At 43.3% G+C, this 22,327-nt stretch overlaps 8 protein-coding genes across 8 annotated transcripts; 3 read left to right on the forward strand and 5 right to left on the reverse strand.

Annotated features, from left to right (window-relative positions):
• Position 1: 1 nt before the first annotated feature.
• Positions 2–1,231, reverse strand: BRETT_001828 (uncharacterized protein; the record flags this gene model as incomplete). The annotated part of the gene is made up of 1 exon (XM_041280369.1): positions 2–1,231. The coding sequence occupies one exon, from the start codon at positions 1,229–1,231 to the stop codon at positions 2–4; it is 1,230 nt and encodes a 409-aa protein (XP_041135252.1).
• Positions 1,232–2,526: 1,295 nt separating this feature from the next.
• Positions 2,527–4,830, reverse strand: BRETT_001829 (uncharacterized protein; the record flags this gene model as incomplete). Its single annotated transcript, XM_041280370.1, has 1 exon — positions 2,527–4,830. The coding sequence occupies one exon, from the start codon at positions 4,828–4,830 to the stop codon at positions 2,527–2,529; it is 2,304 nt and encodes a 767-aa protein (XP_041135253.1).
• A 2,817-nt stretch (positions 4,831–7,647) lies between these two features.
• Positions 7,648–11,586, reverse strand: BRETT_001830 (uncharacterized protein; the record flags this gene model as incomplete). Its single annotated transcript, XM_041280371.1, has 1 exon — positions 7,648–11,586. The coding sequence occupies one exon, from the start codon at positions 11,584–11,586 to the stop codon at positions 7,648–7,650; it is 3,939 nt and encodes a 1,312-aa protein (XP_041135254.1).
• A 1,078-nt stretch (positions 11,587–12,664) lies between these two features.
• On the reverse strand, positions 12,665–15,316 carry BRETT_001831 (uncharacterized protein; the record flags this gene model as incomplete). Its single annotated transcript, XM_041280372.1, has 1 exon — positions 12,665–15,316. The coding sequence occupies one exon, from the start codon at positions 15,314–15,316 to the stop codon at positions 12,665–12,667; it is 2,652 nt and encodes an 883-aa protein (XP_041135255.1).
• Positions 15,317–16,162: 846 nt separating this feature from the next.
• BRETT_001832 (uncharacterized protein) lies at positions 16,163–17,248 on the forward strand (the record flags this gene model as incomplete). Its single annotated transcript, XM_041280373.1, has 2 exons — positions 16,163–16,180; positions 16,397–17,248. 2 exons carry the CDS (start codon positions 16,163–16,165, stop codon positions 17,246–17,248), a joined length of 870 nt encoding a protein of 289 aa, XP_041135256.1.
• A 485-nt stretch (positions 17,249–17,733) lies between these two features.
• Positions 17,734–18,534, forward strand: BRETT_001833 (uncharacterized protein; the record flags this gene model as incomplete). Its single annotated transcript, XM_041280374.1, has 1 exon — positions 17,734–18,534. One exon carries the CDS (start codon positions 17,734–17,736, stop codon positions 18,532–18,534), a length of 801 nt encoding a protein of 266 aa, XP_041135257.1.
• Positions 18,535–19,168: 634 nt separating this feature from the next.
• Positions 19,169–20,443, reverse strand: BRETT_001834 (uncharacterized protein; the record flags this gene model as incomplete). Its single annotated transcript, XM_041280375.1, has 1 exon — positions 19,169–20,443. The coding sequence occupies one exon, from the start codon at positions 20,441–20,443 to the stop codon at positions 19,169–19,171; it is 1,275 nt and encodes a 424-aa protein (XP_041135258.1).
• A 906-nt stretch (positions 20,444–21,349) lies between these two features.
• On the forward strand, positions 21,350–22,018 carry BRETT_001835 (uncharacterized protein; the record flags this gene model as incomplete). The annotated part of the gene is made up of 1 exon (XM_041280376.1): positions 21,350–22,018. The coding sequence occupies one exon, from the start codon at positions 21,350–21,352 to the stop codon at positions 22,016–22,018; it is 669 nt and encodes a 222-aa protein (XP_041135259.1).
• Between the last annotated feature and the right edge of the window lie 309 nt (positions 22,019–22,327).

Genomic DNA, 22,327 nt, shown 5'->3' on the forward strand with positions numbered 1-22,327 from the left:
TTCATTGCGGCTTTATGTCTTTTAAGGCCTCCTTGGAACTGAAACGCTCATTTGGAATCTCCTGATCACGTGGAACGCCGACATTTCTGTGCCTCTTCTTCAAAACATTCTCGATGAAAGCCTCACCTGCCTTGTAGGAAGATCTAACAAGCGGAGCAGATGCACAGTATAAGAAACCCATTTTAAGCGCCTGATCTTTCCAGTAGTCGAACTTTTCTGGTCTCACGTACTCGACAACTTTAACATGGCGCCTAGTAGGTCTCATGTACTGTCCAAAAGTGACAACATCAACGTTGTTCTTCCTTAAATCACGCAAAGTCTGCATCACCTGCTCGTCAGTTTCACCGAATCCGAGCATTAAAGACGATTTTGTGACGAGTTTCGGGTTGAACTCCTTGGCAGCCCTTAGCACCTTCAAAGATTGTCTGTATGTAGCTCTTCTATCCCTCACATATGGAGTAAGAGCCTCAACAGTCTCCATATTGTGTGCATAGACATCCATAGGGGCCAAAGCAAGCGTCTTCACATCATCCAAGTTTCCCCTCATGTCACCCGATAAAACTTCCACAAGAGTGCTTGGTGATCTCTTCTTGATCTCCACCACGGTCTGCAGAAGATGCCGTGAGCCTCCATCTGGCAAATCATCACGATCAACAGTAGTTAGCACCACGTATCCCAACCCCCACCGGGAAATAGCCCTAGCAGTATCCACAGGTTCCTTCGGGTCCAAAGGGGGAGGGTGTCTGCTTGTTTTCACGGAGCAGAATCGACATCCTCTCGTGCAAGTGTCCCCCATAAGCATAATTGTGGCAGTTGCCTCAGAACGCTTTCCACCCCAACATTCAGAAATATTCGGACACCTGGCCTCCTGACAAACCGTTGATAGATGAAGCTGCTTCAAGTCTTCACTTATTCTGCGATAAGACCGGCCTTTGGGGATCGGAACACGAAGCCAAGGTGGCATTCTTAAATCATCTTTACCTTCTTGGGCTGCCACTATAGGATCAACAGTTGACATTTCACTTGCCCGACCACTCACAAAATCCGCAAACGATGGACCCATGTTGAGCTTGTCCGAGAAATGCGTTCTGCGACGTCTTTTTACTGCTTTAGGCGGCTTTGTTGCCGGATGTGCTGATTGTGATGGCTCGGCTGCTGACAATACTTTAGCGGAAGTGAACAATCCGCGACGGATCACTTTTAGCGAAGTTTTTGCTGAGTTCCTCAACATGTTTGGCCCAGTTTAGGTATCTGAAGTGTGAGAGAATGATGCCACGATCTATAAAGCGAGTGATATATTGAAAGAAAGTACGGAATGGTAWAAAAGGAAGAGAGGGAGTGTATTAAGGTTTGGAAGATGGCGGGAGCGGAAAAATAATTATGTTAACGGAAGATAATCTGGGGATATTGAAAAGTCGGGGAAATGAGGGAAAAGTCAAAAAAAAGGAGTCGAAAAATGGGGGGAAAAACCAAATAATAAAGAAAAAAAAGTTTTAGTTTATTATTACTTCCTGCAGTAACGGGATATCCAATTTCCTATTATCATCATTTTATTGTTGTTGTTATTGTACCTGTTGTAATCTCCCCACGCAAATTTTATACCCACGCAGGCTTTATTCCGATACCAGAAGGTTGCACATCATTTTTAGAGCGGGAGAAATCCGAACGCTGACAATAGCGATTCAATTTCTCTCCACCCTTCAGTGTCAAATGCATAAATGCTATTTAGTAAACGAGCAGGGCTTGTAAGAGTGACAAAACGTCTAATTACAAGGGAAATATGATATAGGGATAGATGAAGGGAATAGGAGGATAGACGAGGGTATTATTATATAATGAATATAGAGTAGAGAAATGGAGTAAAAAAGAGAAATGGAGTAAAAAAGAGAAATGAAGTAGAAGGTAACAGAAATGAAGTAGGGGGAAAGAGATAAAGTAGATAAATAAGATAGTGAGATAAAGGAGGAAAGTAAGACATCGACATAACCAAACATAAAATAGAGAAAGAAATACAAGTTAAATCAATTCAATTCATACACTTGTTAAACTCGGTCGTATGAGCACTATACCCGGCTACCAATATATACTACAGATATACTACCAAAAATAACTGACCAAATTTATGCTCCACAAACTAACTCTTAATTAGTGCGTAACACTGCTATTTATTTATATAAGTAGGAAATCATCATGCGAAAACTTCTAAAAGACCAATGCTCACAAAAGACGTCTGTGATATCAAATAACTGTAAATGAAGGAAGCAAGCGGAAAAAAGAGATTCATATAAAATGCTTCAGTCTGTGAATGCGAAACCCAACATTGAAACCTAATCAAAACAATTTTGGCGTCTAATTTAGACAATCAGACTGAAGCGCCGGTAGGTTGTCAAATAGACGCCGAAAGAAGAAAATAATAAAAAAAAAATATAATGCATATTGCGGCTCTTCTACACATGTGCAAAAGCCACTGTCATCTATATAAGAGCATTGCCATGTTTAAGTAACGATGCTCATTGAAATAATACATCATTTCTTGTGCTTCTTGCCCAAAAACTTGAGGTCAACACGATGCAAAGCAGGAGTTCTATCGTTTTGAGAGCTTGTACCCTTTTCAGAACGTTTTGTCAGCCTCTCAGCAACAAGTTGGGCCATTTTACGTTGGCCCAGACCTACATCAAAGTCTGTCAGCCAAGGATCATCAAGCATTTGGGCATATGTAGGACGAGTCTTTGGGTCTTTACGTAAACAGCGTTTCACGAACTGGCGGCCTTGCTTAGAAAACAACTTCTTTGGAAGCTCAGGTGGCTCACCTTCGACTATAGCGCTTAATTGTGAAAAGATGTTGGCAGAGGTCTCGGGAGGATAAGGATATCTGCCCATGGCAATTTCCAATATGGATAAACCCAGCGACCAGACATCTGATTGGACAGAATATGTGCTTGCACCTTTGGCAGGAGCCTTTATTCTTTCTGGAGCCATATAAGACTGGCATCCGATGTTGGTCTTGGCCAAAGATGCGACCAAATTTCCACTGACACCGAAATCGCACAATTTTACCTCACCCTGCCGGTTGACCAATATATTTGTGGGTTTCACATCACGGTGTATGATGTTATGATCATCTTTTAGCTGCTTCAAGCCATGGACCACCTGTCTGGTGATGTATCGAAGTTGTAGTTCAGGAACTCCACCATCGTAAATTCTATCCAAGGAACCTCCTTGCATGTATTCCATGCACATATAAACGGCACCTTCGACGAAGAACGCACCGTAAAACTCGACGATGCAGTTACTGTCGCAATTGTGCAGAACTTCCAACTCCATTAGAATCTGGCGGAACTTCGAGTCGTCTAATTCCAGCCGGACCTCCTTCATTGCCATAATTACACCTGTAGGCTTGTGCAACACCTTGGAAACTAACCCATAGTTTCCTCTGCCCAACTCCCCAAGAATCTCAAGGTCATCCATCGAGATTCTAAACGAAGATCCGTTCGAAAAATCAATTCCTTTGGCATGCACAGACGCTTTTCCCGCAAAGTTCAACGAACCGGACTTGATATCGACATACTTGGCAAAGGGAGCAAACAAGCCTTGCGGCTGATACTGTACATCATCGTCCTCAGCCACTTGTTCCACCGGATTCCACAATTGCTTACACGAATCTGGCGTTTTTAAAGAGTCCTGCGAGTTTAACGACTCTGCAGTTGACGATCGTCTAAAGTCCTCATTTGCATCTGGTGTAAGAGCCATATTTGGGACGGCGGGCATTGTCCGCAAGCCTGAATCTAGGTTGAGCCCCAAGCTTGCAATGATATTGCTGCTGGTGGTGCTTATGCCTTTGGTATTGCTATTATTAATGTTATTTCTGTTATTACTGCGGCCCTTATCATTGTTATCACCTTTATCGTTGGTGCCGTCGCCATTGTTACCGTCATTATCATTATCGTTACTGTTGAAGTTCGCAAATCTCAACCTGGGAGAAAAAGACACACCATTGTCTGTCTTCGTGGTTGGCGCACTGCCGATACCTTTTCCGTCCTTGACTGTTGTCAAATGCAACGAGCTGAGGTCCAACTTCATGCCTCTACGTTCAGATAGAGAGCGTTTCGGCCTCGAGGAGCCGGAAGAAGGTGTTGAAGAAGATGAACAGGCAGTTCGCGAGTGCTTTACCGAATCCAGGCCAGTTCTAAGCCTGCCAAAGCGGTCCCTGCACTCCGATTTGGAGGCCTTCTGCTTGTTTTCCATTAGTGAAGGGCTGAACATTTGCGGATTGGACACCATCAACGGACTGGAAAGTGATCTGTTGCGAGGATTGGAGGTGAAAAGACCAACAGAGCCAATTGCTGGAGTATGGTTGGCCTGACTGGCTCTTCGCAGTCGCATGGCGGGCCTTTGGGTTATTCTGGAGTCAGAGTCAGAGGCCGGGTCCAAATTTGAATTCTCACATGAATCAGAATCCAGACACGAGTCGGAATCAGAGTCAGTGAAGGAACACGAGTCAAATGTTGAACCTGTGAGGGAGGGCGACTTGGAATCGACGAGGTGGTCTGAATCTCTTTGTGAATTGGTCTTGGATGCCGATCCGTAAGGGGATCGCAGCAAACTGGAATTTCTTGACATTGTGTTTGCTGCTGATGAGACAGGTGGAGAATCATCATAAGATTCTGATTGGTAGCGATGCTGCTCCTCCATTCTCTGCCGCCTCTGTGTCTGAAAGGCCACTAACTTTGCCTGAACGTTTGGATTCATGTTTCTGACACTGTGCTGTCTGTGGGGCAGCGAGGAACCGGTGCTTTTTGAATTTTGCGAAGATGAATGATTGTGTGACATTGTCGGCTGAATCTATATATGAAAGGCGGTTCACAAAATGCAACTATTGCGCCTACAACTGTACCCGATCGAGTAATCCTTCGTGTGTGGCTGTAGTAAAGAAGTGGAAAAAATTTTTAATACTTGTATCAGACGTGAATGCTCCGATGAGACACAACAACGGACAAACAACACAATACTGTGAATGGGATAATAACAAGCAAATATAAAAGGGATGTATCTCCGCTTCCAAGTTGGCTACCTGAATAGTTTCCTATCTATCTTTTTTTCCTGATATTTGGGGTGAATGAATGAAAACGTGTGTACTGTAATATCAAGTTCTGTAAAGTAAACTGCTACCGAGTGTGCTATTTTTCTTTTTTTTCTTCTCTTTTCTAATCTGCCTTTCTCTCTTTCTCCGCTAGGTGGCTGCACAGTTTGCACGAAACGGTGTAGATTGATGCTCAAAAGAGGCAGTTGTTGATGAAGAAAAAAGGAACTAAGTTGAGAAATGATCTGTCGGTAGTATAGGGAAATTAGAAAAGTGGACTAACTAACTAGATAAAGAAAATCAAACCTTGTTGTGACAACCAAAAAATAAAAAATAAAAAATAAATCCAGATAAGTGAGCAGGCAGGCAGGTTGAGGATAATAGCAGAAAAATAGATCGGGGTAAATTTGAAAATTCAGAGAGGAAGAAAAAAAATCAAAAAAAAAAATCAAAAATTCAAAGCAGAGCAAACCTGAGATCAGCTCGGTTTTAAATATTATTCTCCCGATAATGTAGCAGTGGGAAACCGACGAAGGGCTGAAAATAAGGGATGGCCATGCACAGCTGGGTCAATATGCCTATTACTGGTAAAACAAGGGGCCAATTCACTACATTAAGGGTTTGTTAAAGCCTCAGTATGTTTAAACCTGTTTTTCTATTTTTGTGGTGCTATTTAAGCGCCGCAATGACAATTGTAAAAAAAGAAAAAAGGAAAAAGAAAAAGAACATGAAGAAAAAACGTAACTGACAAAGAGACAAATACCAGTTAAAGCCGTTTTAGGTTACATTACAACGACAGGACCCGGACATAGATCTAGGATAGTCTTAAAATAGATCGGGCAAGCGAGGAGGGAAAGACCTAATGACAATTGTAGATATTGCAGAATACCAATTAAAGCCCCTTGTGGAAGAGATAACAAATAATTGAATGGAAGAATCAGGTGAGATTTAGTAGCTAGGATCGCTGAGAAACGAGTGACAAAAAAAAATTTGAAAAAACAACAAACTCGAATACATGCAAACACTTAAAATGCCAAAATACTTTGAAAGAATGCACAAAAGGATAAAAAAGCATTAAACTAATTATAGGGGCCGGTATGATAAATTTAGAAGATACCTGAACATGTACGATGGAAACCGTAGAAAATAAAAAGTAACAATTGCGATTGTTCGCTCAACCAATTAAAGGTAAATAGTGCCGGCATTACATCCGTCGGTTTGCAAATGTATCATTTATATCGACTAGTAGCATATTATTAAACGTAGCAACATGAAACATGGAAAAAGTTATTGTTAAAGGATTATGCGCGCTGATAGAATGCAAAAAAAAGAGGAGAAAGATATATATCGGGTGGGAAAACACAATAAACTAGAACTAAAGACAGAGAAATGGAACAATAGGCCAAGACCAATGAATAACAATTCTTAAGAAATCAGGACATAAGAGAGTTGAGAAAACAGGATAGGAACTAAGATAGAAAAAACAACAGCAACCACAAAGTACAACAAAACAAAACAGGAAACCCAAGAGAATCTCAAACAGCAATATAAACAGCAATATACTAATGCATAACCATCCAGTAACCCACAAATTATCACAACTGTGAAAGCCTCAAATACGGAAGTAGGCGTGTACAAACAGATATCATATAGACAGGCCGATCAATTTGAGAAAATGAAATTTGAATGAAAAGATAGGGTCCATTAGTAGGAAGTTTTACTTGATTTGGAAGCCGGCGCTTAAATTTAACGTGCTTGCTTATACGGGAAGTCAGCAAGCTTGGTTAAGGGCGTGGATCTCAAAATTTATAATTTTTTAGGGTTTGATTTGGTGCAGACAAGAGTAAATGCAGAATACATGAGACCATGACATGAAACTTTAATCAACCAAAAATAAGAGGGGAAGCAAGCGGCAAAAAGTTGCGGCAAATTTGCCGATGATGCAGCTATTTTTGGGAGTGCAAATATTAATACGATGCCATAAACGTCCAGAAAATTGAATTATGTGATCGAATACTTTTAGACAATAAACGTTGTTCGTACAAAATGGATCGGGAAGGTGTAAATTTTTGGGAAAAGAGAAAGAGTTGTATAGAGTAAACAAGTTTAAGACGAGGGTTAACAGAATGAAAAATCCGGGAACTTTAAGGGGCTTGGAATTGGGTTAAAAACATTACGTATTAGATACGTCAAAATTAAAAATTGTAGAATACGAGATGCGGCGCTAACAGAAAGATAATGGGGGGTTGACATATGGCTTTGATAGGCATGACGTACGGAACAAAATGAGCGAGAGAAAGTTGAAAGGTGAAAGGTGAGTCAGGGGTAACTAGGAAGTAATTGAATTGTAATTTAGAAAGGATTGAATATAAATTCATGGATAGAGGAGCAGTAGCATGGATAATTATGTAGCTTAGACAATGAAAAGAGAAGAGTTACTCATATAAAAAAAAAAATAAAGGCAGGGAGTGAAATAAAAGAAACGGCGCAATTTAATTGTACAAAAGACTACACGTGAAGTTCACAAATGATGAAATAAGAATCTATTCAAGCGAAATACATAGCACCTAAACCGCATTCCTCTCCTCCGGAGAAAGAATCTGACCATTTTCGAAATAGTAAGAGTAGTTAATAAGGATCTCTGCGCAGATCTCCTTTGCACCATCAAAGGGAGTCAAATTAGGCGCCATAAGAACGCTTATGGCCCCAACGCTCATCTTATTCAGCTCTTTAAACTTGAGAACCTCGCGGAAATACCGGAAAAGCACGTAGAGAACATCAAAATTGAGCTTTGGCAAAGACACAAGAACGCGTTTGAAGTCAGGAGCAGGATCGGATTCCCGCGATGACATAGTTAGCGTCATTAGCTGCTTTGCCTCGTCTTCAGGAATAATGGTGACCTGCAAAGTCCGGAGATATCTCTTCAAAAGAGTTGCAATCGAGTGGACATCCGGCTGGGAAGGCAGTGCAGCCAAATCGCAGTCTGCCTCCTCGTTAAACACCCGCTGAATTTTGTTAACTTCGGACATCATGCCGTTCAACCTGAAGATTCCCTCATTGAAAATGGCATTCTTGCTGTCCAGGTAGCTGATACTTCTGTAGACGATCGACGGGACGGGTCTCCCGGCTATGGCGAATTTTGGACACCTGTCATAGGACTCCTGTAGATTCAATCCAAAGTACTTTTTCCCCTCATCGAGCTGCTTGAACACGCCTGGCGAGCTTCTCAGAGAGTCAACCGAGTAAGGAGAGTTTGGAGTTGTGAAAGATGATCTTATTGGTGTGTGGAGCGAGCCAATCGACGTCGATGAGCCACTTACACTCTGATCGGTCAACCCTAGACTCAAGTGCAATCTTTGACGTTGCTGTTTGCGCTGCTGGGGTCGGTCCGCCTGCCTTTGCTGCATCTGCTGCATCTTTTCCAGTTTCTTCTGCCTCCTCTGCTCTCTTCGCGACAGCTTCTGCGTTGTGGCTTCGTACGGAATCACCTTAAAGTCCAAAATGGAGCCTCTCTGGCTGCCGTTTCCATCAATACTGCCGTTAACCTTGGTGGAAAGACTGTCGGCACTCTTGGCAAACAGACTCCGGCCTTTGACGCTGGCTGAAGGGCTGCCGACGGCGGAATTTGCGTCGTTAAGCCCCGAGTTAGACGCCGAGCCCGAAAAAAGAGTGCCTGACATCGAAGGTGTCGAACTTGCAGATCCACTATGTGCCAGATGAAGCCCATCCCGCCCTATATGAAGGCCAAACCACTTCGAGCTGTCGGTACTGGCTCTTTTTTGGGGTGGCGACCGCTGAAGTTCCGCTTTTTCCGCTGGGATTTCCTCCGGGATCTCCGGAATCGTGCGAATATCGGCTTTGGAACCAGCATTTGCGCCATCTGGAGGCCTGCCAAGCACCTTGCACCACTCATCAGCATCCTGGACCGACTCGCAGTACAAGATCCAGCGGTGGTTGGACTTGAAGGTCCGTTTTTGGTGTCTTGTGATCGTAAGCACTTGCCCATCTCGCGAAATATCGGTCTCGGCAACACCAAACACCTCGGGCGGGCGGCCGAGGTCGGGCTGGATGCTCACGAGTTGCTCGATGGTGTCAAAAACAAGCCGGACGATGCGGAAAGACCTCTTGAGACCCTTGTTTCCGACCAGAACAAAGTGTCCTTCCCGTTTCGACATGTCATAGTCCTCATCCGGGTTGAAGTATCCCGTAAACAGCTTCCAGATCGAGGTGCCCTTGCTCTGCCGCATCACCCTGCACAACTCCGCAATGTACATCCGGATGATTGTCTTCTGGGTATCCCAGTTTGTCGGATCCACTTCCAAGAAGTGCTTTGGGTCGGGCAACTTTGGAAGGTTCACAAACGACGTGTGCCTAATGTCCGCGTCCATCGACAAAAGCTCCGAGTACCGCCTTTTCACCATGTATAGCGGGATCAACTGCCCGCTCCGCTCGCTGGAATTCACCATGAACTGAATTGTGAAGTCTCCAGATGCCGGATTTTCCAGTGCCGCCGGATCCACAATCGAATACACTGATATCACCGTTGTGTCTATAGAGTTAAGCAGATAGTCATACTGGGTCTGCGAACCTGCGGACGAAGTACTTGCCATTGATAGTCGAGAGACGGAGGCAGAGGGGGACATCGAAACTCCGCCTTTTGACTCTGGCCGCACCAGAACTCCACCGTGCGAATTCCCGCTTTCAGACGATTTCGTGCGGAGATGCCGCCCGGAAATCAACGTTGAAGCTTTTCTCCTCAAGTTGAAAAGTGTCCTTTGAGGCGATTTCGACCTCCTGCGTGGACTTGTGCGGCCCGAATTGTCCGAGGCGGACTTTCTAGGCGGAGAAACGGACCTTCCGGACGAATATCCGCGGTCCTCGTCGCTCGAATCTCCGCCATAACGCAAGTCCGCCCGGCCAGGTGCCCTCAACACAGGAGACGAAGGCGGAGATATGGAAAACCCCGCCGGGGCGACCGGCGGAGAAACGTTTGGTGCCCTCGGCGTCGGCTGAAGAAATTCACTTTGCGACGATACGCCTCTTTCCGGGCTCAAAGATGCAATTGCCTTCTGAACGGTGGTAAGTTTTACCGATGCCGCTGCAGATGACTGAAGTGTACGCATCGGAGAAGGTGAGGCATCGGCATTTCTCCGGTCCGGTCCGCTTTCAAAGCCAACATCTTCGTTTTTTGGAGTGGATACCGGCATTTCCGCACCTGAACCAACATTTTGCGGAATTTCAGCTGGAACCGGCTTTCTGGAACTCACATCAGGCATCTTCCTACTCTCGGGACTCCGGGAGGCTGCCGAACCGGCATTAAAGTCGAAATTATCCCCGCCTGCCACATTTTCAGAGGTATCATCATGGTGGTAAAACCGAAGATCAACATCCACCTTCGACAATCTTGGTCTCGTCGGACTTTCGACGACGGTCGACTCGGGCCGACTCATATTCATAGTTGTAGACCGCGAAACTGGCCTGTTTGGTGTTTCGACTGCATACTGTGACGAAGTTATCGATTGCGTAGATTCAGTAGACTCAGCCGATCCAGAAACATCAGACTTGGCAGGTTGAATAATTTTGGCAGGTTGAATAACTTCACCAGGTTGAATAACTTCACCAGGTTGAATAACTTCAGTAGATTGAATAACTTCAGAAGGTTCAATAATTTTAGGAGATTCATTAATTCTAGTAGATTGAGAAGATTCACCAACTTTAGCAGATCCACCAACTTTAGCAGATTCAACCAGCTCAACAGACTCCGCAGTCACATCCCGGCGGTGGCTTCTCTCCGGTAATGGAATGTCCGTGCTTTCCGTCCGCTCCATGTGTTTGATTTCCGTACTTTTCTCCGCCTTCCTCATCTCATACTCATACTTCCGCTTTCCCTCACTTAACTGCCTCCGCAATCCCGCTATCACCGAGTCCTTCTCCATCCGCTCCGTCTCGTGCCTTTGCATCTCCTCATCCTGCTGCCTCTCAAAAACACCAATCGCTTTTCTTAGCTTTTCGATTTCACCGTTTTTCAGCGATACTTGCTGCATAAACTCACGAAGCTGAACTCGTAACCGCTCATTTTCCTTCTCCAGCTGCGCCACACGCGGGTCCGAGTACTGGCCAATTATCGTGTCGTTTGCATCTTCGTTAACTGTCCCATTTGCATCACATTCCGGCTCCTGCTCGTCTCCCTCACTATACGATACACTTCTGGAGCTACTTCTCGAATTTCCAGAATCCGGCACTGGATCTCCGCCTCCCACATCTCGCCGAGCCTCACTTTCTACATTTGGACGTGCCCCTGGCTCCTGTTGTGCTTCTTCTGTCCCATAAACTTCCTGTATCGGTAATCGAACAATTTCATGAACACTTCCCAATTCTCCTTCTAACACCTCTCTTTCGCTTTCATTCAAATTCGACCCGCTGCTATACTCAGACCCGCTTGCTAGCGAGCTGCTGGATTGCTTTAGTGGTACTGCTAGGCTTTGTGTGGAATTAGACGCCGACATATTGATCCTTGTGTTAGTCGAACTTCGCAATTTTAACGCGCGCGTTTATTTCACACGCTTTATCAAAGTTCTCCGCTTGCTTTACCCTTTTCGTTTCTTCTGCTTGATCTCTGCGTTTCCTTGTCTTTGCTTTCCGGTCCTAAGGCTGCTTATACGCCCCTTTGTCTTATTATATACTCTATTTTCTATTACTGATACTGCTGTATCAAATTCTTATCCTGGTACCTCCTGAATTCCGTGTAAGATCTCTAATTCGTGGGCTTTAAACTGCTGAATTTCCACCGACGCCTGATAACCAATCTGCCCTGTTCTCACTCTGAGCTTCAGATTGACAATCTGCAAAAATTATGCAACTTCAGACACTTCTCATCAATCATACATGCTACTTATCGTCGTGCATGTATACAGTATGCTCGATATTTTTTATCCACGATTTTTTTTTTTTTTTTTGAAATGCCAGAATCGCTCACGACTGGCGATTGTTTCTGGACACAATCCCATTTTTATGATCTCATGCTTTATTCAGCAGCAAAAATTCGCGGTTGAGACGCGTTCTAAGTAATGGCCTAAAACAAAACAAAGAGACACAAAAAAATTAAGCATGCGCATACACGCAGCGTACATTATTTTGTCATTTCTTCACACTTTTTTTTGTCTTATTGGGGTGTAGGGAGGCTGCCTGTTTCAGATTTACGCAAAGCAGGATTTCCATGAAATATTATTTTCATAATATCATTTATCTAGTATTTGTAGACTGTAATCAGTTATTTCTAGTGTTTATATGAAATTGTTTTGTATCATTATAGTATTATCTCTACTACTATCATCGTAGCACTAATAACATTTCATCCCCCTTTGCACTATCGCAGTATGACTTTGTAACTATACTAACATCCTAATATCATTTTGTACCATCATCAATTGTCTTATCACTTACTTTTTGTACCATCATAATATCATTTATCACTTTACTTTTCGTACAGCTACAATATCATTTACACCACCTTGGCACATTCTTACTATCATTACATCCTAAGTATACTTAACTTATTTTAACCAACACCTTCATGCATCTCACCTAGCTCTTCATCTTCGGCCCCTTCTTTTCAAGACTCACATACTCATCCCAGAGCTTAACAAGCTGCTTTTTTTCATTTGTCTCCACCTCAAGTCTCTTTTTAAGACTTGCAATCTCACGCTTCAACGCATCGTTATCTCTGGTGAATTTTTTGACTTTTCCCATCCACTTCATCTCATATCCTTTCTTCAGAGTCGCCACCTTCTGCTCATGCTTTGCCGAATACTGGAGGTATAGATCCTGCGCCAGTTTCTCCATCTGCATCTCCATCTCTTTGTCGTTATTCGCTATTTTGGCCTTTGCTGACGTAATCTCCTTCTCCAGAGTCTCTATTCTATTCTTCAACGTGCCGTTTTGCTCGTTCAACTTCTTGTTTTCCTGAATTCCGGCCTGTATCTCTTTAGATTGAGCAGCCTGCTCGGCTTTGACTGCCTTTTCGAGACTGGACTTCTCCTCCTCCAAAGCCTTGATCTTCTCGTTGAGTTTTTCAACATTCTGCTGCCCATTTGCGAGTTTCTTCTGCAATTCCTCGTTCCGGGTCTTCTTCATCTCCAGATACTTCTTATCCAACTCATCCAACTCTCTCTGGGCTTTGCTTATCTTGCTGTCTGCAGCCTTCTTCTCTAGCAGCAATTTGCTGTTGCTCGTTTCAACATTCTGCATCCTGGTCTTCAGACTGGTCAAATTTGCCAATGCCGAGTCTCTCTCCTTCTTCATTTGTTCCAGCTTGGCCGCTTTTTCCTTTATCTGCTTCGCAGAATCAGCCATCTGTGTCGATATGCTGTCATTTCTCTTCCTGAGATCTTCAAGCTTCTCCTTTGTAGCATTTAGTCTCGCCTTAAGCTTTTTTAGCTCGGAGTCACTCTCGTCATTTATGCGTTTGAGATTTCTTATCATCACCTCATTCTCCGATTTCTCCTCCAAAAGACTCTTCACTTCTGCATTTTTGAGCTCTAACGATGACTGAAGCTCCGACTTGCCCGCCTGGTCTCGCTCAAACTTTTGTTTCATCTCCGTTAGCTTCCGCTTCAATTGAGAAACTGTCTTCTTCTCTTTCGAAACCTCTTTCTCAAGGTTTTTCGCCGCTCCCATCAGCTCCACATACAACTCCTTGTACCTGGCAAGTCTGGACTCACAAACCCGGAGTTTATGGTCAGCCACATTACACCGCCTGTCGGAGTTTGCTGCATACTCCGTGGCCGACGAAGATTCAACCCTAAGAGTCTTAACTGTGGCCTCAAGTTGCGTTTTCTCCGACTCCGCCTGCTCCATTTTCGATTTTGCATCAACAACTTCCAGTTTCAACCCACTCAAATTCTTCTCAAGCAGACTGCACCGCTTGGATTTCTGCTTCAAGGATTCCTGCAGCCCGGAAACCACACTTTCAAAACTGTTTCTGATTTCCTGGACTTGGTCCGACGTGAAAATCGGCCTTTTTGCACCTTTTACATTGCCAGATTGCCTCACTTCCTCATCTTTTGCACTGGCAGCATCTTCAAGCTGTCTCTCTTTCTCCAACTTCCTCTCTTTCTCGTCCAAGGCTAAAAGCACACTGTCTTGCTCGGTCGAATCAACATTCACACTCTCTTTGGAAAGCGGAGAAAGTGCCTTGCTGTTAAAACGGACCGGAGACATTCGCAAATTGCTATCATCGCTGTCGTCGGACATTTGGCCGTCCGTGTCGGAGTCCGCTTCCCGCAAATCCGACTCCTTAGCACCGCCCGCATCAAGCTCGTGGATATTCGATTTTGTCGCTTTTTTAAGCTGGTCAAACACCTCCGTCTCACCCTCAATCTTCTGGTCTACAATACTGCCCTGGCTCACATTGGCAAGCGGACTGTTATCAGGGTCCAATGCCGGGTTTGTATCCCCATCTTGGTGAATCTTTGACTCATCTATCACCCTGCTTCGATGTGTTCTTGATGGGGCCTTTTTAGTGCTATTTCCGGAGTAAAAATCATGCCGGACTGGTGTGCGGTACGAGGATGTCGAGTTTCGCCGGTGATACTCGATCAGAGGGAGCTTTGATCCCTCTTCGTCTGCATTGCAATCACCAAAATGTTGCCGTTTGCTGTCGGAAACAGAAACAGAGATCGCATTTCGTTTCCGGCTCATCTTTATGCTCTGCTTTTTCTTCACAACACGGTCCTGGTGGCTGTTCACAGGCGAAGATTCAATATCGTCCGGTCCTTGGCTATTTGCAAGAGATGGAACGGGGAAAATACTCCTTGGAGATCCGTCTTCAGTTAAATCTCCGGTGCTAATATGCACTGACGCGTCGCTTTCCGCGTCGCTGCCCACCCCCTGGTCCCTCTTGTCGTTCTTGCCATTCTCCTTGTTCTTGTTTTTGTCCACTGTTGTGAGAATAGACGTCAAATCGTGCTTGGCGCCCACTATGTCCAGTTTTTTGTAGTTTGTGTCTTTCACACACGTCAAAGGATGTCTTTTCAGCTCAACAGTCGACGATGTACGCTTTGGTGAAGTCGAATGACGCCTATAAGACGAATGGTGACGTGTTTCGTGCTTGTATGTGAGACCATGGGGAATAGTCCGGTAAGATATTGCTGTGTCCGGATTCACTTCATCTTTTGAACTTGTTGATTTTGATGGGGTTGACGTTGCCGGTTCCTCCGAAGATGCATTTAACGACATTGTTTCTGTTTTATATTTTCCTCTGTTGCCCTTTTTTTTCCCTTATTATCGCTTCTGTTGTGCTTTTTCTGTTTGCGTAAAATAGGTTTAACTGTGTCAAAACCTGTGAGGGAAGATCTGAAACCACTAAAATTATACCAAATAGCCTGTTTCACTATTTGTGATTCCTTTGATTTTATGCTGTTTGCAACTGTTGGCCTGTTTAACAGCTGCTTCGGATAAAATGGGTTAATTGGGAAAAGAGCCAAAAGTTAAACAAATGTCAGATGTCGGAAGAAAACAGACGCGCATTATTATTCCTTCAATGTTATTATCAATCTGATTATTATTTTTTTTTGTTGTCATTATCAATTTTGAATTTTTTTGAACTTTTTTATTTTTTTGGTGCTCTCTTTCTGGTCTAACCGACACAAACAAACCTGAAACTCGAAACTTTAAGGCGGAAAAAATCCAATCACATGTCTTCTCTCTTTTACGCGACCTTGCCATTTGGTCGTGCTCGCAGATTTCAGCAAGAAAACACCACACCTTCACTTATCATCGAATTATTCAAAAATAGCCGATCGACGCAGACAACAATTATGTCCCACCTCGTTTTTCTCTCTTGTTCTCTCAGGTGTAAGGATGAAAGCAAGGTCAGAAAAAAGGGTAAATGAGCCGGGGATCCTCACCCACAATTATTGTGAGACAAAAAAAAAAGTTGAGATGTTCTTCCTCCATTCATCTCTTATCGTTAACGAGATCGGGAACATATTTAAATCGTCGAGCGTCGAGTTGCCCTTTTATGTTTGTTAGTGCTGTGTTTACTTTGAGTGTCATCTTAGTTCTAACAAGTTAATTTTCGAGATGTCGAACCAAGAATGTGTAAGTATACGAGGCTCCAAATGAGGATATATATGATGCAATGAAATACGTTAGGGGGAATGATAGGAATGGGGAAAAAATGCAAATCATCACTCATAGACAAGTTGGAAATGTTGATATTGTGTGGCTGTTAGGTTGCCGTTTGCAAAAACATGGGTTTTACCACCTTGTTCACAATCAGAAATACTAACTTCAACAATATTTGTAATAATACAGGCCAATTTGTATGAAAGAATCATTGATGATGTTATACAAGAGTCCAGACAGGACTTTGAGGACTCCGGAATAGATGAACAGACACTATTGGACTTGCGGAATATATGGAAGGAGAAACTTTCAAAGACGAACGTTGCGAAATTCAGCTGGGATAAGAAAAGAGAGGAGGAAGAAGCGAAAGAAAAAGCGTTAGAGGCACAAGAACAGGCTCTAGAAACAAGTACAAGCATAGGTGCGCCATCAGTAGGCATGAATGGAACTTCAGATACAAATGAATACGCAATAAAGGCAGAAGAAGCGAAAACTTCACCACAAGCACAGAATATTGACGGCAATACAACATCTAAGCCGGAAGAAAACGGCACCGCAAACCTTGAAACACATAATATAATACTTCCTGGAGGTGGAGCTGCGGGTTTGGGGCAAACCGACGGTAGCTTACCGACGGAAATTGAAATCACAATCGACGATGTTCCTACAAATTTACGAAGAAAGCTTGCTGAGCAGAGGAGGAAATCTAGAAAGCACAAAAAACGGAGTTTGTTGAGGACGGCAAGCCAGGCAGATGGGGCTAACGATGAGCAATCAGACGATTCAGCAGATGATTCCGACTTAGGTTCGGATTTGGGTATTGATTCTGATGAGATTAATTCGGATTTGGACGATCCGGAGTCTGACGACATCAACTCTGATGAAGATAACGACAATCCGGAGGCTAACATCATGCTATGTCTTTATGATAGGGTTCAAAGAGTGAGAAATAGATGGAAATGCAGTTTGAAAGATGGAATTGCAAACATCGATGGCCAGGATTACGCTTTTCAGAAGGCCACGGGCGACTCCGAATGGTAATTGGAGGATCACTGATGGATTCCTTTTTTTTCATTTACGTTTCTTGCTGTATGCTGTTTTAAGTACTTTATCTCTCTTTTAGTTTCTACCACGTCTTTGTCTTTTTTTGATTCTTCTTGTTTTTAGTGTGTAGAGACGAAGAGAGAATGTGGGTTGGTGTGAGTTGTCACATGCATATATAGCAAGAATATGTATGTAATAATAATATATATTTACCTATGGAACATCTAGGAGGAGGGCAGGAAGCCGTGTGGGGAAACCATGCCGGTTAATGCGTGTGCGATTTTCAACCCGAAAATGATGAAATTGAAGTACCAAAAAAAAAAAATGCCGACTCGAACATCTTCGAAATCGATGTCAAATCGCTAGATACATGCAGATATACGCAAGCTTCCAATGCATAACATATAATCCAAGTATGTATTTTTATCTCTTTCCTTTTCAACCACAAAGAACGTAATTTAGAACGCACCGGGTCCTGAACAATGATTAAGACAACACCATACCGGAATGTGCTGGTACGGAAGTTGGGATATAGTACCAGGCTGGAAAATTTCAAATATGCAATGACAAGAAATACAATGCACGGAAAAACAGCAATTGCAGGTTTTAGATCTTGGGCATCAAGCTCACAATGTGTGGCGTTTAGCACTGTGACCATATGCAGGCAGAAAAAAGAGGGCAATACAGCAAATGAAGCATTTGATGGACCAGTTACTCCACCACCTACAAATATCAAGTTTCCAGAGATCATAAGCATGAAAAAGCTCACAAAAGAGCAACTAATGAAAGTGGAGGATGCTAAAAGAAAGCAGGAAGAGCTTGCGAAAAAGTACACGGCGAAGCAGAAGGAGGAAATAGAACTTACAGGTTCGAAATATTACCAACCAAAGAATCCCTTAGGCTCCAGTAAGAATAGAGAGCTGATAGAGCAAAGAATAGCATCTATACGGAAACGACTTGAGAAGCAGGGGAAATTGCATGCTGCAGAGCTTCAGAGACTGAAGAAAAAGCAACTGGAGGCGGAAAAGCCACAGTTAAGTGACTTTAAAAGACCAATTAGTGCATGCTTTCTTCTTGCAGTATCTATATTTATGGGATTAGAGTACGCGTGGTATTCTTTGGAAGGCGAAGAAAACGTGATCCACAAGGAAGAGCAGACACGCATATACGAGGAGAAGATACAGGGACTTTTAAACGAGCAGAAACGGGTGGTTGAGGATAATAAATCTGGCAATGAGAGGAAAGGCTTCTGGAATAAGCTTGTGGCATATTGGAAGATATAGTGAGCTGAGGGAATTCTTGTAAATAGCAGAGGTTACGATTCGATGCATACAGGTAAACGAGTACTTTGTAGAATGTGGATGAGTGCATTATGTTGGTTTATGGTCGAAAGTTGAGGTGGCCTTGAGTTAGACATCTAGCAAACTTCTTTGACCAGACAGTTGAAGAAACATTTAAGCACTTGACTTGTGAGGAATAATTAATGACAGCACTACATTAGATCAAAAGGAGAAGCAAAAAGGGAAGGGAGAAGTGAAAAGAGAAGGGAGAAGTGAAAAGAGAAGGGAGAAGTGAAAAGAGAAGGGAGAAGTGAAAAGAGAAGGGAGAAGTAAAAAGGAGAAATGAAAAGGGAAAGAAGTAGTATAAACGAAACAGAAGTATTCGGGAAACCACACAGTATCACTATAAAGTAAACTCTGAAAGGTGGCAGCAAATACTGCAAGCTACATATAAAGGTGCGTGAATGGTGTACATATAATTAAATACACGAATACACATTTAGCATCAACAAATGTCAAAATACACAGAGGCATTGAAACAAATTGAATCAGCACTGTAGCATTGAGATTTTACCACGAGATTCACTAAATAATCCAGCGCATACTCCACTAAATGCCTCTACAGCACAAACAACATCTATTTGAAGTAGTCGTAAGACTTTCCGGTGGCCTTGGCAGCAGCAAGCAGAAGACTCTTGATCTTTTCAGCATCATCACCTGCAGCCTTGACATTATCGCCAAGCTCCACCAGGGGTTCGAATTCAAGAGAGGAAAGAAGAGTTTCGACATCAGAATCGATGACGGAAGCATTGGCCTCATCACCAAAGTACTTTGTGTCCTTAACAGCGGCTCTGATGGTTCTTTTACTCTTCTTTTTGGCGCTCTTCTTGGCCTCCTTGGACTTTTTGTTCTTCTCTCTTTTCTGCTTTTGCTCTGCTTCCTTCTTTGCTTTCTCGGCAGCCTCCTTTTCGGCTTTTTCCTTTGCCTCAGCAGCAGCCTGCCTAGCACCAGCCTCTCTCTCCCATTTCTTACGTGCCTTCTCCTCCTTTTCAAGCTGCTTGAACTTCTTGATCCGGGGATCTTCACTGTGTGCTCTTTTAACCAAAGCATCCAATCTCTTGTTGTCATCGGTCTTTCTCTTTCTTCTGGCACTATGATTCTTCTTCTCGATGTACCGCTTGTGGTCTCTGTTGGAGGTATCGTCGGGAACATCCTCATCCAAGAACTCAAACGACCTCCAGGAATCGAAATTGTTCCAGAACTTGTAGAATTCTTCGACATCCTGCTTGGAAGATTCGGTATTTCCAAGTTTTGGCACCGGCTGCCTCACCGAGAACCGACCCTCAGCCTCAAACACGGGTCCCCAGGCCTCGAAAAAGTCGTACTTGCTCTTTTTCGATGGTGCAGGCACCTCTGCAGCCTTATCAACAGAGTCAAACTGTCTTCTTTTGGTTGCATCTGTCAAAACCTCGTATGCCTTCTGGATAATCTTGAAGAAACCATCCTGGAAACCGCCCTTCTCACCTTGCTTGTCAGGGTGGAACTGGAGAACCTGCTTCCGGTATGCTCTGTCGATCTGATCACGTGTTGCTCTGCTTCTGAACTTGTTCAATCCCAAAACTGCGTACAAGTCACACTTTTTCCAGTCTCTTGGGTCGTGCTCCAACAACTCTGGGTCTGTCACATCCTCGAACTCATCACCATCATCTTTCTTCTGCTTTGAAGCCTCTTCCCGGGCTTTCTTCTCCTTAATCTGCTCGTACTCACTCCAAGTACGGTCTTGAAGAATTCTTGTTGCATGTGCCAAGAAATATTGGCCAACTGGCTCAACTTTGGCCTCGAGAGGTTCGGAGAACTTCGATGCGGCCTTGAAGTCTTCTTTGAAGTCTGCTGGAACTGCTGGGAGCGACATTTGGTGATTGTTTGCTGTTTGGTCGGTGTATATTTGTCCTCTAAACGTGAAAAGGTGGTCAAGACTGCGTGAAAAAATTTTATGAAGGGGAGGAAAAATGGAGAAATGGAGAAATGAAGAAAAAATTGAGGAAGGAGACAAATCGGGTGAAAAATTATTTTAGAACCCATATTTATTACTTTTAATTTTTTCCAATATGCTGAATCTCAAAATTGTGCTAGCTGCTTTGCCTTGATTACGTGAGCTACTCTCAAATTACTGAAAGCATGCTTTGAGTTGCCCAAATCAACTAAATGGTACAAATAGCACAAACATCACAAACAGCACAAATAGCACAAACAGCACAAACAGCACAAATAGCACAATATCTGGCTGGCTTTCTTATATTCTCACTCAGCAATACTTATACCTGTCTTCAACTCTGCTGCTGTGTATCACTTACTGCTTTTCCAAGGAGTGGCTGCCGGCTGAAACATTTGGGGTACAGATGTGTGCGAACGTCGCTTCTTGCTCCAAAGCGCGGATATTTGCACTGATAGCATTTTGAATTTTTTCGTGCTCTCGAATTCACCCACAGAAAATAGGTGCAATAGAATAAAGCATAATTGCAAGAACGAAATCAAAAAAAAATAAAAAATAGAAAATAGGAATAGGAGACCATTTAAAAGCTGAGGGCTCCAATTAAACCACTTTACTTCACCGATCGGAATTTGCAATTAATCCCGGTGTATCTCTATAAAAATCCAATATCGCAACACAGTCATCTGATTGCACCGCACCAAGACCGCAGTTTGCAGCAGGACAAATTTTTTTTGCTGAAAAAGGAAGTATTGGAATTGGGAGTCTACTTTTTCTAGAGAAGCAACTCATAGGGTAAACAATTGAGCATCACGCATAGAACAAGGCATGTCGGACAAGCAAAAATCAAAGGTGGTGCTACCCAGCCCACGGATGATTCAGGATTACGATGTGGAAAAGAAAACAGCATCATCATTCACTCCTGTGAATACATTAGGAGAAGCAAGTAAAATAACATTTTGGTCAGGTGTCTTTCTTGGTGGAATGCACGTGAGGAGATTGCTCCAGCACAGAAAAGGAGCCTCGAGGCCCGGCCAGGCCAGATATCTTGCTTTATTTGAGCTTAGCAAGAGGCACTTTGTGTCAATTCCGTTAGCTTTGGGAACATACTGTTTTCTGTCAGATTCGTTTTACAACTTGAACAACGGCCGCAAAACCACAAAGAACGAGATGATCTCGACTGCCACAGCCGTTCTGGTGGCCACCATCTTCAAAAGAAGCATGCCAACTGTCAACAAAGTGGGATTAGCACTTGGAATGGCAGGATTTGTTGGTTTATTCAAGTGGGCAGGTGAGTTTGTCGGAACCTACAACACAAATCTTTCATACACGCGCTCGCATGGTTTGAACCATGACCAGGAGTCCAACAAGGACTTGGATCGCGACTTTGAGAATGGAACATACAAAAAACAGGGCTTTTGGGAAGTTATGTACAGAAGGCCACTTTCCGAGACTATTAACGATCTTGGTGAGGGTAGAGGTATAGGAAAGGCTTAAGAGGGATGCGGTGGCGTCATTTATTTATTGATTAACTAACGTATATACAACGCACATACATACAGTGTGATTATTTATTCATCGACTATATTGGTGTAGGGAGGTAGATATGGAGTGTGGAGTTTGGGAATAGCAGGTAAGTAGGGTACGGGATTAAGACAGATAAGATATACTTTGAATATGCTTTTAGGACACATAAGATATACTTTCAACATACTTTCAAAACAGATAAGATATACACATTTAAGACAGTTAAGATATACTCTGGGATATACAACTAAGACACATACAATATACCTCGGGATGTAG

Source organism: Brettanomyces bruxellensis, chromosome 4 (assembly GCF_011074885.1).
Source record: "Brettanomyces bruxellensis chromosome 4, complete sequence".
NCBI classification, from domain to species: domain Eukaryota; kingdom Fungi; phylum Ascomycota; class Pichiomycetes; order Pichiales; family Pichiaceae; genus Brettanomyces; species Brettanomyces bruxellensis.